Here is a 15467-nt window from a genome sequence, read left to right on the forward strand (position 1 = left end):
GAGAGAGGCCAGGGATGAGCCCGATGGAGAGAGAGAGAGAGAGGCCAGGGATGAGCCCGATGGAGAGAGAGAGAGGCCAGGGATGAGCCTGATGGAGAGAGAGAGAGAGAGAGAGGCCAGGGATGAGCCCGATGGAGAGAGAGAGAGAGGCCAGGGATGAGCCCGATAGAGAGAGAGGGCAGGGAGGAGCCCGATGGAGAGAGAGAGAGCGGCCAGAGATGAGCCCGATGGAGAGAGAGAGAGGCCAGGGATGAGCCCGATGGAGAGAGAGAGAGGCCAGGGATGAGCCTGATGGAGAGAGAGAGCGAGCGAGAGGCCAGGGATGAGCCTGATGGAGAGAGATAGAGAGGCCAGGGATGAGCCCGATGGAGAGAGAGAGAGGCCAGGGATGAGCCCGATGGAGAGAGAGAGAGAGAGGCCAGGGATGAGCCCGATGGAGAGAGAGAGAGAGAGAGAGGCCAGGGATGAGCCTGATGGAGAGAGAGAGAGAGAGGCCAGGGATGAGCCTGATGGAGAGAGAGAGAGAGAGAGAGGCCAGGGATGAGCCTGATGGAGAGAGAGAGAGGCCAGGGATGAGCCTGATGGAGAGAGAGAGAGAGAGGCCAGGGATGAGCCCGATGGAGAGAGAGAGAGGCCAGGGATGAGCCCGATGGAGAGAGAGAGAGGCCAGGGATGAGCCTTAAGGAGAGAGAGAGAGAGAGAGGCCAGGGATGAGCCCGATGGAGAGAGAGAGAGAGAGAGAGAGAGGCCAGGGATGAGCCCGATGGAGAAAGAGGAAAAACTTGTTTGTGGACAGAGAAGGAACAGAGAGGAGAAGGTTTACCAGCTGAATGAACACTCTCAGCTTGGAGGCTCCCGGCCTGGCCTGCCTGTGGTTAGATCTGAATGGGTAGGAGAAACAATGGAGCCACTCATCCAACCCCCTCCACTGCTGAAGGGGGGGGGGGGGGGGGGGGGGGGCGCTGGCCAGGCAGCAGCTGCCGTCCCCTCATTTACATGCGCACCTGCTCCGTCGCTGCAGCCTTTTGGGAACGATGGCTCAGAGTGTGACGCATGCCCCGCCTCACGACCCCAGCACCAGGCTCCCGCTATGTCTGCTCTGTGTCCCTCTCTGGGAGACCTGGGTTGGCTTATAGACCCCCACTATTTCAGAACTGCATTGCTATGAATGCTAGCTGGCAGAATGCTTCTACATCTCTGTCATAATTAAAAAAGATAGCGAATGATCTGAACAATTGAAGGGCTTGTAGTGAAACTCTGGAGAACAAGGATGAACTGAACATGTGTTCTTCTCACCACAGGAAAATACATTTGATCATGTTTAGATTTAGAATAGTCCTCAAATAGCATATGGCAATGTTGGGATTTTGGTAAATGGCCTTTTCTCCTCCTTCTTACTCTATATCTCTCTAGAAAAAAACATCCTGACAAGCATGCTCCCTGTAACCCAAGATGGATGATTCTCTAGTATTTCCCAGTGATTGGAAACCAGAGGTAGCCTAGCCTAGCATTAAAGCAGCATGACATGCCATCAGGCCCTTCATGTTTGTGTAGCTAGTGCCCAGCCTAGCATGTGATGTTTTCTTTCCCTGGCCACCCTAATCCCGTGAGAGAGAGACCCTGTCTAAACACACGTCTGTCCCCACAGGGGGCCTCTGCTTGGCCCCGGGCCCCCAGCCCTGCTCACACAACCAACGGCCCCCTGGGAATGTTTGGGGAGGTGATTTAGTTAGCCCCCTTAGGGCCAATAGTAATAGACTTATAGACAACTATGTGATAGTATTTTGGAGTGACAGAACTTTTAACAGTATTTAAAGGTTGCTGAGACATTGTTACATTATGGAATCCCCCAGAATGAGACACAGTAGCTATAATCAACAACTATTAACGATGTAAATGAATACAATACTAGTGGCAACTGGAGAACGAAAACAACATCAGCCTCCAATGGAAAGGAATCAGCTTTTTGGGGGCTCTGTATTGTCTTTCATGTGAATTTCCTTTCGGCTTCAGACCAATCCCGATGTTTTTTGTGTTAAATGTTTCTTTATGTTTTGCCTTGGGGGAATTGACAATGAATTAGCGAACGTTTCACTAGGAGGATAACTGATACCAAAAGTGTCTGTGTGGCTCTAGAGTTTGCTATCTCTCTATATCCCTTGTCTCTGGCTGTCAGAGAGCGAGAGAGAGAAAGACTCTATACAGTAGAAGAATACAGGGCATTGAGGTGGAGGAACACTGCTTTGAACTCTCCATAATGTTAGCTCTGAGTTCAAAGACGGGCATAGACACGGCCTTGTCCTTTGAATGAATGAGCGCTGGAAAAAAAAGGAGTGGAGTGGAGCATATTTCTTGCTAAGAGCTGTTGATGTGGGCCATGGGGCTACCTTTGTCAAAAATGAGACTGGATTATGTACAAGAATTCAGTCAGCTCATCAGAGTTCAGCTCAATGTTGTTGTGTAGTGTTGATGAATGGAGTCAGTCTATCCACAATGACCAACAACCCTCACCATCCAAACATGTGGAAAACAGTACAGAAACCCCTTGGATGACAAATGGGAGCATTTGGTAGCAGTGAGGTCCTAGACAGAGTGGTGGGTTATCTCTTTCCACGGACCCTGACCACCTCTCTCTGTGTGTGTGTGTGTGTGTGTGTGTGTGTGTGTGTGTGTGTGTGTGTGTGTGTGTGTGTGTGTGTGTGTGTGTGTGTGTGTGTGTGTGTGTGTGTGTGTGTGTGTGTGTGTGTGTGTATGTGGCTCTTTGTTGGGAGTTGACCTTGTGTTGCCTCGGGGGACTCTCCAAGCCCTGTCATTGTAATAGTAAATGTGCAAATCCATTCCTGCCGACCCCCGCTCTCTTCCTCTCTCCTTCTCTCGTTCCCTCTCAATTCAATTCAATTTCGATTCGAAGGGCTCGATTGGCGTAGGAAACCTATGTTTACATTCCCAAAGCAAGTTAAATAGATAAGAAACAAAAGTCAAATAAACAATCAGAAAGGAACAGTAAACATTACACTCACAAAAGTTTGAAAAGAATAGACATTTCAAATTGTATATTATGGTTATGTACAGTGTTGTAACCAGTGTGCAAATAGTACAAAAGGGGAAATAAATAAACATAAATATTGGTTGTGTTTACAATGGTGTTTGTTCTTCCCTGGTTGCCCGTTTTCTTGTGGCAACAGGTCACAAATCTTGCTGCTGTGATGGCACACTGTGGAATTTCACTTCTCTCATTATCTCTGGGAACCGTTTGCTGGGGGCCACTTTATGACTCTAAGAGGACCTGTGAGAAACATCACAGGGGTGGATGATGCCCCCTGTCCCACCCCCTTGCCCCCCATATCCTGCAGTCAGGGTTTTATGGCCTTAAACACGTTGTCTGAAAGGACAACAGTGACAAGGAAAATGTGGTGTTTAGCTGCATAGTTTCTCATGGCTGCGTTGCCGTGTAGTTAAAACAGTGGGCAGGACAGAGAGAACTGAACCCTCAGAGCGTCTTTCACTGAGAGCAGGGGCTAGTTAGTTACTTAGTTAGTGTCAGGCTGAGCCTGTTTCCCAGGCTGCTGAAGGTCTATATTGATGAGCACACAATGGGAACATCTCGGTGGCTTCCTCTCCTTGTTTGCACTGACCTCTGAAAACATCAGAGGTGGAAGTAAGAAAGTGGATGACAACTAGTAGGTGTTTGCTTTCACTCTTGCTGTGTTCCCATATCGTCCGTCTATTAAAACAAGACAAGGACAGGTTGCATTGTACTGGCCACACACATGCTTGACTCGTTAACTTAAAAAACAAACACATTTAGTGCAGTGGCTTTTGTCGCCAGTCCACACCTGTTGAATACAACTTTTCCTCAACCCTTAGTGCTTATTATTATCTTTCTGACTCAACCCGCCTCTCTCTCTCTCTCTCTCTCTCTCTCTCTCTTTCCAGATGTCGGGATGGATACGTGGGGAACAGGTGTCAGCATCAGGACCCCTGCACCTACTCTTCATGTAAAAATGGCGGCTCGTGTCGCATGGTGCCCCGTGGGAATTCAGTGGAATTCACGTGTTTCTGCCGGCCAGGCTTCACGGACCGCCTATGTCTGACGCCCATCGACAACGCCTGTCTCAGTTTACCCTGCCGGAACGGTGGCACTTGCGACCTGGTCAACCTCAAAGAGTACAAGTGTAGATGTCCTCCTGGCTGGTCTGGTAAACACGGTCATATTTACTACTCACACTATAGTCGGAATACTGGAGGGAAAAGCTGCACAGTCTAGTAGTAATAAATAACATTACTAACCGGTCTTATGTTCTTTCAAATATTCAAACTGACCATGGTTACAACTAATTGTAGCACATGAAAAGAAACAAGGTGCTGCTACGTATGTAAATAAAGATCAAAATCCTGATTTCATTTACAAGATGTGTGTCTGTCTCTTTCAGGTAAGCAGTGCCAGCAGGCAGACCCCTGTGCCTCTAACCCCTGTGCCAACGGCGGGCAGTGCACCCCCTTCGAGTCCCACTACATCTGCTCCTGCACCCCCTTCTTCTATGGCCAGACCTGCAAGCAGGACGTCAATGAGTGTGCCCAAAACCCCTCACCCTGCAAGAATGGAGGCGTGTGTGTGAACGAGGTGGGCACCTACCGCTGCCAGTGTCCCCAGGAGTATACGGGCAAGCACTGCGATACCCGCTACCTACCGTGCAACCCCTCCCCCTGCCACAACGGGGCCACCTGCGTCCAGAAGGGAGACACCACCTACGAATGCTCCTGTGTACCAGGTACTGCTCTGTTAATGTTGTCCCATCTGATCCCCTATGGGCCCAAGCCTACATTTACTTCAGAAAGTATTTATACCCCTTTTCAAAATATTATTTTACAGCCTGAATTTAAAATGGATTAAATTGCGATTTTTGGTCACTGTCAAAGTGGATTTACGTTGAATTAAAAATGAAAAGCTGACGTTTTTTTTAGTCAATAAGTATTCAATCCCTTTGTTATGGCAAGCCTAAATACGTTCAAGTCACATAATAAGTTGCATGGACTCACTCTGTGTGCAATAATAGTATTTAACATGATTTTTGAATGGCTACCCCACACATTGAACCACAAAGACCAGGGAGGTTTTCCAATGCCTCACAAAGAAGGGCACCTATTGGTAGATGGGTACAAATAAAAAAACAGACATTGAATACCACTTTGAGCATGGTGAAGTTATTAATTACATTTTGGATGGTGTATAAATATACCCAGTCACTACAAAGATGCAGTTGTCCCTCCTAACACAGTTGCCGGAGAGGAAGGAAACCGCCTAGGGATTTCACCAATGGTGACTTTAAAACAGTTACAGAGTTGAATGGCTCTGATTGGAGAAAACTAAGGATGGATTGACAACATTGTAGTTACTCCACAGTACTAACCTAAACGACAGAGTTAAAAGAAGGAAGCCTGTACAGAATCAAAAATATACCAAAACAAGCATCCTGTTTTCAATAAAGCACTAAAGTAATGCTGCAAAACATGTGGCAAAACAATTTACTTTTTGTCCTGAATACAGTGTTATGTTTGGGGCAAATACAATACAACACATTACTGAGTAGCACTCTCCATATTTTCAAGCATAGTGGTGGCTGCATCATGTTATGTGTTTGCTTGTAATCGTTAAGGACTGGGGAGTTTTTCAGAATAAAAAAGAAACTGAATGGAGCACAGGAAAAATCCTAGAGGAAAACCTGGTTCAGTCTGCTTTCCACCAGATCCTGGGAGATGAATTCACCTTTCAGCAGGACAATAACCTAAAACACAGACCAAATCTACACTGGAGTTGCTTACCAAGAAGACAGTGAATGTTCCTGAGTGGCCGAGTTATAGTTTTGACAAAATTCAAAAGGCACTCGCACATCTGAGCTATCTTTGTTGCAGGTGCATGGTAACAGTTAAATAAGATGAGAAAAAAGAAGATACCACACGCTGCTCTTGCTTGTATCACTGTTCTTTAATTAGCTTTACGTATCGACCTCAAGGCCTTCGTCAGAGCTTGAGGAAGGCCTTGAGGCCGATACGTAAAGATAATTAAAGAACAGTGATACTAGCAAGAGCAGTGTGTGGGTTTCTTCTTTTCTCTTGACTTATATCTACTTGAAAATCTATGGCAAGACCTGAAACTAGTTGTCTAGCGATGATCAACAACCAATTTGACAGAGCTTGAGGATGTTGAAAAGAATAATGGGCAGATGTTGCACAATCCAGATGTGGAAAGACTTACCCAGAAAGACTCACAGCTGTAATCGCTGCCTAAGGTGCTTCTACAAAGTATTGACTCAGGGGTGTGAATACTTGTGCAAATGAGATATTTCTGTATTTAATTTTCAACATGTTTTCACATAGTCATGTATTGTGTGTAGATGGGTGAGAAAACAGATATATTTAATACATTTTGAATTCAGGTTGTAACACAACACAATTTGGAATAAGTCCAGGATACTTTCTGAAGGCACTGTACATTAAGTTTTAGTCGTTAAGCTGAAGATTTTGTCCAGAATTATTAACAATTCGGCCATTAACAATCAGGCCATGTGTGATATTTTATATTTTAAGTTAGGATTTGACCCAGTATGAACTTTCAAGTTGTAGAATCCATTTCCACTTAGGGGCTGCTTAAGTGTTTTGTCCACCAGTCTATCCTCTTAAGTCAAACATCTAAAACAGCTGTGAAATGAACTAGCGGTACTGTTGTCTAGTGGCTGGTCAGGATGACTTGTGGAGGAAGCTGTGTGTAGTGGCTCCACAGTGCTCTCCGTGTGTGTGTGTGTGTGTGTGTGTGTGTGTGTGTGTGTGTGTGTGTGTGTGTGTGTGTGTGTGTGTGTGTGTGTGTGTGTGTGTGTGTGTGTGTGTGTGTGTGTGTGTGTGTGTGTGTGTGTGTGTGTGTGTGTGTGTGTGTGTGTGTGTGTGTGTGTGTGTGTGTGTGTGTGTGTGTGTGAGAGTGAGAGAGAGAGCGCTGTAGGGCGATATGGCCTAAAAATCATATCTTTATTTTATTTTTAAACTTACCATAGATTCACGATAAATGTTTTCTCTAAATAAGCTTTGTCAAGTGTTATTTTATCAAAATAGTTTAACAGTCTTTTTTGCTATAATCACCGATCTGGCTTTCAAGTCTGTCTATGAAAATGCCCTTTTTGTTACCAATTTAACCAGAACCAGAACCAGAAGCTTAATGCACATTCACTAATAAGGACCAACTTCTTATAATGGATATTATAGAAGATGAACACAGGTCTCATAAACTCTCTCTCAAGTACAAGCCCACATGCTAGTGACTAGCCAGCTAATCTTTATATTTCAAGTTTAGCCAACTTGGATCTATTGGCAAAGGTAGAACAGTTAAATTGTTAGGAACACACCCTTCTGTCCATCTCCAGCTGTTTGAACAGCATGCTAGCCTGTCCACTTTGTTATGATGTTGAAATCAAGTGGCCTATCTTATTTCTCAGAATAGGAATGGGTTGCAAATTCCTTATGTAATTGTGTTTTAGGCTTATTGCACATTTATAAAACACAGACTAGACAGCTAGTGTAACAGTCCTTGGCTAAAATACTGCTAGCGATACGTGGTACCGCAATGCCGCACGCAACAAACTGAGGATCCATTTTCCAGAATCCACGTTCATTGATTATCCTGTTTTAGTAGTGTCTGCTCTGCGCGCAGTTTGAAGAGTTGAAACACAAAAAGGTGTCGCCAGAAGGGTTAACGTCTCCTCTATTACAGTAAAATAATGTCTCAATGTGTTTCAGTGTCCAAATGTCCCATTCTGTTGAACCAAACCTCAAATGCAAATAGCGAGTTGAATCTGCTTGCCAGAGAGGAAGAAGTTGTCACCTTTGTTGTGTTGAGTGGCAGGCGTAGGGGCTTGGTGTGCGTGTGTAAATAGGAAGGTGCACACAGCCTACAGTCATTGCACAGGGTACAGAAGGAGCGAAGGAGACAAGACCAAAAAGACAACAGGAGAGCAAGTGGACATAAACGCCCATAAAACATATTTCTTTTGCGATACAGGCATTCGGGAATATCGCGCAAAAAAAAATAATCTAATTGATTTGTTAAATCGCCCAGCCCTAGTGAGCTGTGTGTAGTGGCTCCACAGTGCATTATGTGTGTGTTGTGTGAACAGAGGGGAGCAGGATAGCATTGAGCCTTATCGTGAGGAAATGGCTGAATGATAACACCCTCGGAACAGAGCCTGCTAGTCCTGTAGACAGGTTTACCGCGACTGGGCATCCTCTCCCTACTCCCCACAGGTCACCACTTCCACCCTGCCCTGCTCCTAAGCCAGGCTGAGCTAGACTTCCACTGAGCTCCCAGTAAGCACCACGTCACTTTCTTTGTGCCTCTAACACTGTTTTGGCCGTGAAACATGGCTCTCACCGAAACGCCACTGCCAAAGAGAAATAATTGTGAATCAAGAGAAGTACTAGAATTGTCAACAATCCAATGGTGCTCAGATTCTACCTACGTGGAATTGGCAGCATAACCTCCTAAATGTCCCTCTTCTTTTCTTATGCAGCCAGGGTGCCAGACAATACTGTGGTGGTGTGTTGTGTAATGCCAGAGCACGATGGTTTCTGTTATATGAAGGGAAGCTGTGGTCTGGCTGGCTGTTTGTTCTGACTGACACAGACCAAAGGAGGGTTGCCACCGCTGCCATTCATTCCCCTCTGAAAAAGGAGGCCGTTGACTGCTGCAACTGTAAAGGAGTTTCCCCTTGTTTTGAAAGGAACCAACCAGGCAATTTTGAAACGAAGCAATTTTGACAGGGCTGTGTGAGAGAGGGATGCAAAGGGACAAATATATTCAGATATACAATACGCTTCCTTGATATCAAATCAAATTGTATTTGTCACATGCGCCGAATACAACAGGTATTACCATACAACACCTTACCATGAAATACTTATTAACGAGTGTACTAACAGTGTTTTTTTTTTAAGTACGAAAAATTTGCTAAATGAACTAAAGGAAAAATAATAATACAATATAATAGCACCGAGTCAATGTGCAGGGGTATGGGTTAGTCGAGGTAATTTAGATACAGTGGCAAGAAAAAGTAGGTGAACCCTTTGGAATGACCTGGATTTCTGCATAAATTGGTCATAGCATTTGATCTGATCTTCATCTAGGTCACAACAATAGACAAACACGGTCTGCTTAAACTAATATCACACGGACAATTCTACATTTTCATGTCTTTATTGACACAATGTGTAAACATTCACAGTGCAGAGTGGAAAAAGTATGTGAACCCTTGGATTTAATAACTAGTTGACCCTCCTTTGGCAGCAGTAACATCAACCAAATGTTTTCTGTAGTTGCGGATCAGACCTGCACAATTTTGGACTACTCCTCTTTACAAAACTGTTTCAGTTCAGTAATATTCTTGGGGTGTCTGGTGTGAACTGCGCTCTTGAGGTCATGCCACAGCATCCCAATCGGATTGAGGTCATGCCACAGCATCCCAATCGGATTGAGGTCATGCCACAGCATCTCATTCGGATTGAGGTCATGCCACAGCATCTCATTCGGATTGAGGTCATGCCACAGCATCTCATTCGGATTGAGGTCATGCCACAGCATCTCATTCGGGTTGAGGTCAGGCCACAGCATCTCATTCGGGTTGAGGTCAGGCCACTCCAGAAGGCGTATTTTTTTTCTGTTGGAGCCATTCTGTTGTTGATTTACTTCTGTGTTTTGGGTCGTTGTCCTGTTGCATCACCCAATTTCTGTTGAGCTTCAGTTGGCGGACAGATAGCCTTACATTCTCTTGCAAAATGTCTTGATAAACTTGGGAATTTCCGTTGATGATAGCAAGCTGTCCAGACCCTGAGGCAGCAAAGCAGCCCCAAACCATGATGCTCCCTCCCTCCACCATAGTTTACAGTTGGGATGAGGTTTTGATGTTGGTGTGCTGTGCCTTTTTATCTCCACACATAGTATTGTGAGTTCCTTCCAAACAACTCAACTTTAGTTTCATCTGTCTACATAATATTTTGACAGTAGTGCTGTGTAACATCCAGGTGCACTTTTGCAAACTTCAGATGTGCAGCAATGTTTTTTTTGGACAACAGTGGCTTCTTCCATGGTGTCCTCCCATGAACACCATTCTGGTTTAGTGTTTTATGTATTGTAGACTCATCAACAGACATGTTAGCATGTTCCAGAGATTTCTGTAAGTCTTCAGCTGACACTTTAAGATTCTTCTTAACCTCATTGAGCATTCTGCTCTGTGCTCTTGCAGTCATCTTTGCAGGACGGCCACTCCTAGGGAGAGTAGCAACAGCGCTGAACTTTCTCCATTTATAGACAGTTTGTCTTACCGTGGACTGATGAACATCAAACCTTTTAGAGATACTTTTGTAACCCTTTCCAGCATGCAAGTCAACAATTCTTAATCTTAAGTCTTCTGAGATCTCTTTTGGTCGAGGCATGGTTCACATCAGGCAATGCTTCTTGTGAAGAGCAAACTCAAATTTTGTGAGTGTTTTTTATGGGGCAGGGCAGCTCTAACCAACATCTCCAATCTCGTCTCATTGATTGAACACCAGGTTAGCTGACTCCTGACTCCAATTAGGTTTTGGAGAAGTCATTAGCCTAGGGGTTCACATACTTTTTCCAACCTACACTGTGAATGTTTAAATGATGTATTCAATATACACAAGAAAAATACAATAATTTGTGTGTCATTAGTTTAAGCACACTGTGTTTGTCTATTGTTGTGACTTAGATGAAGATCACATCAAATTTGATGACCAATTTATGCGGAAATCCAGGCAATTCCAAAGGAATGTGTGTGTGTGTGGCGTCAATATGCGTGTGTCCGTGTGTGTGTGTCTTTGTGTGTGTGTGTGGTAAGAGTCCAGTGAGTGTACATCGAGCAAAAAATAAGAATAAAATAAGGGGGTCAATTTAAATAGTCCGGGTAGCCATTTGATTAACTGTTCAGCAGTCTTATGGCTTGGGGGTAGAAGCTGTTAAAGAACCCTTTGGTCCCAGACTTGGTGCTCCGGGTACTGCTTGACGTGCGGTAGCAGAGAGAACGGTCTATGACTTGGGTAGCTGGAGTCTTTGACAATTTTTAGGGCTTTCCTGGCCCCAGTGATGTTCTGGGCTGTACATACTACCCTCTGTAGTGCCTTGCTAGGCCGAGCAGTTTCCGTACCGAGCGGTGATGCAACCAGTCAAGATGCTCTCAATGGTGCACCTATAGAACGTTTTGAGGATCTGAGGGCCCATGCCAAATCTTTTCACCCTCATGAGAGGAGTTGTTGGGTCCTCTTCGTGACTGTGTTGGTATGTTTGGACCATGATAGGTTCTTAGTGATGAGGACACCAAGGAACTTGAAGCCAAGGAAATGTAACATGACCCCTCCTGTTGAGATGGGACTTATTTAAAAACTACAGTGTGTAATATGTGTGTACTTAACATAATGTCCTGTGCTCTCTAGGCTTCTCAGGTCAGAACTGTGACACCAACATTGATGACTGTCCAAGACACGAGTGTCAGAATGGAGGAACCTGTGTGGACGGAGTTAACACCTATAACTGCCAATGCAAACCTGAATTCACAGGTAACTATACAGACCCCCCCCCCTGATCTAGGATCAGATTACTAACCCTCAATCCTAACCAAGACCATTGGGCTAATAAAAACATATCTGACCTTGCATCAGTGATTATGGTGTAACTTTTACCCTACTCCAATCTCTATAATGGAAGCCTCCTTTCTTTTGACTCTTATGACTAGTACTCATCTTTGTCTCTCTTTGACTCTTTTGACTTGTGTGTGTGCACTGTGGCTTGTTGATAAGTGCATTTACCCCATGTTCTCCCCTGTAGGCCAGTTCTGTACAGAGGACGTTGACGAGTGCCAACTGATGCCCAACGCGTGCCAGAACGGTGGAACGTGCCACAACATCTACGGTGCCTACCAGTGTGTGTGTGTCAACGGGTGGACGGGCGATGACTGTGGGGAGAATATTGACGACTGCGCCAATGCCGCCTGCTATCAGGGGGCCGTCTGCCACGACCGTGTGGCGTCCTTCTTCTGCGAGTGTCCCCATGGTCGCACAGGTGAGCCGATGGACTTTGGTCTTCTTCATTTCTCATATATTTTCCATTTATCTGACCCTGAGCTTTGCACACTTGTATATCTACAACTTAATGCAAAATCTCTTGTGGTCACTAGTGATACTGAATAGGTAGCGTTTCCTCGTCCAGTGCCGACAGCACAGATAGTCACTACATGGTTGAAAAGCAACAGCTACATAAATAACTTTTAACGAAGTAAATAACTGCAACGACTAAACCAATCAGCGTCTCCCGTTGTTCTTGTGCCGTGCCAGGTCTGCTGTGTCACCTGGATGACGCCTGTATCAGTAACCCCTGTCAGAAAGGCTCCAACTGTGACACCAACCCCGTCAACGGCAAGGCCATCTGCACCTGTCCCCTGGGCTACTTTGGCGCCGCCTGTGACCAGGATGTTGACGAGTGCTCGCTGGGTAAGTAGACTCAGGCCAGTGACGGATGCTTTTCCTAAACAGCTTCCATCTCAAGGCCATCAGACTGTTAAACAGCCATCACTAACGCAGAGAGGCTGCTGCCTACACACTGACTCAAATCACTGGCCATGTTAATACATGGATCTGTAGTCACTTAAAAAAAAATGCTACTTTAATAATGTTTACGTATATCTTACATCACTCATCTCATATGTATATACTGTATCTTATACCATCTATTTACATTTGTGTGTATTAGGTAGTTGTTGTGAAACTGTTAGATTACTTGTTAGATATTGATGAACGGTCGGAACTAGAAGCACAAGCATTTCGCTACACTCGCATTAACATCTGCTAACCGTGTGTATGTGACCAATAAAATGTGATTTGATCTGAACACACATTAGATCACTACAGGAATAGGTTTGGTTAGTTTGAACTGGAAATGTGAATCACTCAACACCAGAGAGGGCAGAGACACAGACAGGTAGCAACCACCACAGAGCAAAATCAAATCAAATCAAATTTTATTTGTCACATACACATGGTTAGCAGATGTTAATGCGAGTGTAGCGAAATGCTTGTGCTTCTAGTTCCGACAATGCAGCACGAAGGAGCACGCCCTACAATGTGTTTGTTAAGGTACACTCCATGTCTCTCTCTCTCTCGCTCTGTGTCTAGGTGGTAACCCCTGTGAGCACGGAGGGAAGTGCCTGAACACCAAGGGATCGTTCCAGTGTAAGTGTCAGCCCGGTTTCTCTGGGGCTCGCTGTGAACACGACATCAACGAGTGCCTCTCCAACCCCTGCCAGAACGAAGCCACCTGCCTCGACCAGATAGGAGGCTTCCACTGCATCTGTATGCCAGGTAACACACACACACACACACACACACACACACACACAGTTAATTACCAACATCAGTATAAGTTCTTCTTGCTAGCAAGTTTAAAGACACCTTTTTAATCAAAAGGGTGACCACACTCTAAACATAATAGCTGTAAAGTCAGGAAATTTGGCAATGTTACTGTACACTGACTAACTAACCAGGCCTTGTTTCCCTTGCTAATTGGTTAAAGGCTATGAGGGACTGTTCTGCCAGATCAATACGGACGAGTGCGCCAACAACCCCTGCCTAAACAATGGGAAGTGTATCGACAAGATCAACACCTTCCACTGCCAGTGCCCCACAGGTGAGCCCCGGTGCGTCGTAGCGGGAGGAGGGGGGTCGATCACCCCCCCTCCCCCGGACAGGACGGGCGCGGGAGGCAGACTCTAATCCTTGCCTCAGGCAGGCTTTACCAGGCCTGCTCCCGACGAGGAGGAAAATCCATGAGGAAGTTGACACTTTGAACAAGTTTTTACTCTCAACTCTGATGAGTGTGCAGTTCAACTTGGTTTGGATGTAGCTAGCTACAAGAACGTTAATTGAGAACTAAGGAAAGAAGGAATAAGAATAGCAGCTGAAATAGTGTTGTGTTTCCGCGTATTGAATTTCTGTATAGTTGGAGAAGCTGTTGTGAGCTTTCAGTTTTGTGTGTAGTAAAGTTTTGAATTTAGATAATTTTATGAGGTATTTCTCCAGAGGTTCCAGTGGGGTTAGACTATGTGACAAGAGACATTGAGGGTTTTGTGAGCAGAGGAATGCTCTGGTGGATAAACGTGAGGTCAACCGACACAGAGGAAAGTTTCTCACCCTCTAAAATGCGTTTTTGTTTTCATTCTTTCACCAGAGCTACTGGGCTGGAAGTATTTCTGGAACAAAATAGTGCAGTTCTCAGTCGGTTCGGATCAAAGACCGTTCAGAGAGAAAGGCAGGAGGCTCCTTGTGTTGAGAAAGTGCAGTTAGGAAGCTGAGGAATTAATTGTAGGGAGGTACAGCAGAGAACACAAGAGCTTAGCTTCTGAAAAGCCCCCCCATGTATATGGGACAGGGCAGGAGAGAGGCCTGAATGAGACTGTGGTGAAAGTGGAAGGGGTAGGAGGCGGTGTTGGGGTACTGGAGGGGACTGAGACACATAGACGGTTATGCTCTAAGGGGGGGAGAGAGGGGAATTGCCTTCTTGAGATGTAAATTTGTTCCTGTGTAAGCCCAGGCTGGGGTAGGGTAGGGTCCTCTCCTTTCATTTCTGTACACACCATCTCCATGGAAACCCCACTGGGGCGGTTTGAAATGTCTGATTCCAGGAGCCTGGGATAAATCTCCTCTCTGGGATGTGTGTGAGGTAACGTTAGCATGGGCAGTCTAAAGCGAAAGGGACTCTGTGTTGTGAATGGGAAAATCCACTGGGAGCAGAGCAAACAGCTAGACATGTAGCCACTTCCTATCTGGGTTAGTGACCACTGGGATGTCTGGCTGGCTGCTTGGCTTAGACCCCCCCTGTGTTCCAATAGAGGGGGGGGGGGGGTCTCTTAATCTCTTTATCAAACAGAATCCATCTTCTTTCCGCTTAGAATGTAAATGTGCTCCAGCAACAGAAGTTGGAAGAGGAAACAAACTAAAACAGATTAGAATAACTAGAGAAAAATGGGAGCCTGCTGGTTGATTTTTTTGAATGACGATGGATTTGAATAGCTGAGTTCAGAGGTCAAGCTGGCCCTTTTGGGCGCGGCGGGCGGGGAGAGGGGCAAGACGGGAGAATGCACATTGTGATGGAAAAGTTTTGGGGGACAAAAGAGGCAACCGGCTCGGCTTCGCGTTGCATTGAGCAGACAGTCCCCCCTTTGTCTCTCACCCCTGGTCATGAGGCCTTGGAAGTTTTTCGCCCCTTCTTTTTATACCCCCTTTTCCCAGATGCAGTTTTTTTGGGGGAGAAGTGGTGAAAAGGAGTAGAAATAAAAGAAAACAGAAAGCTTGTAGTACGGCGGAGATGTTGATTAATCTGCAGCCACCTCTGTCGTTGCGGGCTCTCATAATGTATGTTC

At 45.5% G+C, this 15467-nt stretch overlaps 1 protein-coding gene across 2 annotated transcripts in view; it reads left to right on the top strand.

The window, feature by feature from the left end:
- The window catches only part of LOC110535851 (neurogenic locus notch homolog protein 1), a 48964-nt gene that overhangs the window by 15478 nt on the left and 18019 nt on the right, over nt 1-15467 (top strand). For both annotated transcript variants that reach the window (XM_021621178.3, XM_021621179.3), the window contains exons 3-9: nt 3937-4199; nt 4434-4772; nt 11491-11613; nt 11882-12115; nt 12388-12543; nt 13225-13410; nt 13622-13735. In XM_021621178.3, coding sequence (XP_021476853.3) covers nt 3937-4199; nt 4434-4772; nt 11491-11613; nt 11882-12115; nt 12388-12543; nt 13225-13410; nt 13622-13735 — 1415 coding nt within the window. The remainder of the gene's footprint in view (nt 1-3936; nt 4200-4433; nt 4773-11490; nt 11614-11881; nt 12116-12387; nt 12544-13224; nt 13411-13621; nt 13736-15467) is intronic.

The sequence above is a fragment of the Oncorhynchus mykiss genome, chromosome 11, assembly GCF_057628025.1.
Source record: "Oncorhynchus mykiss isolate SJ-2025 chromosome 11, ASM5762802v1, whole genome shotgun sequence".
Classification (NCBI taxonomy): Eukaryota; Metazoa; Chordata; class Actinopteri; order Salmoniformes; family Salmonidae; genus Oncorhynchus; species Oncorhynchus mykiss.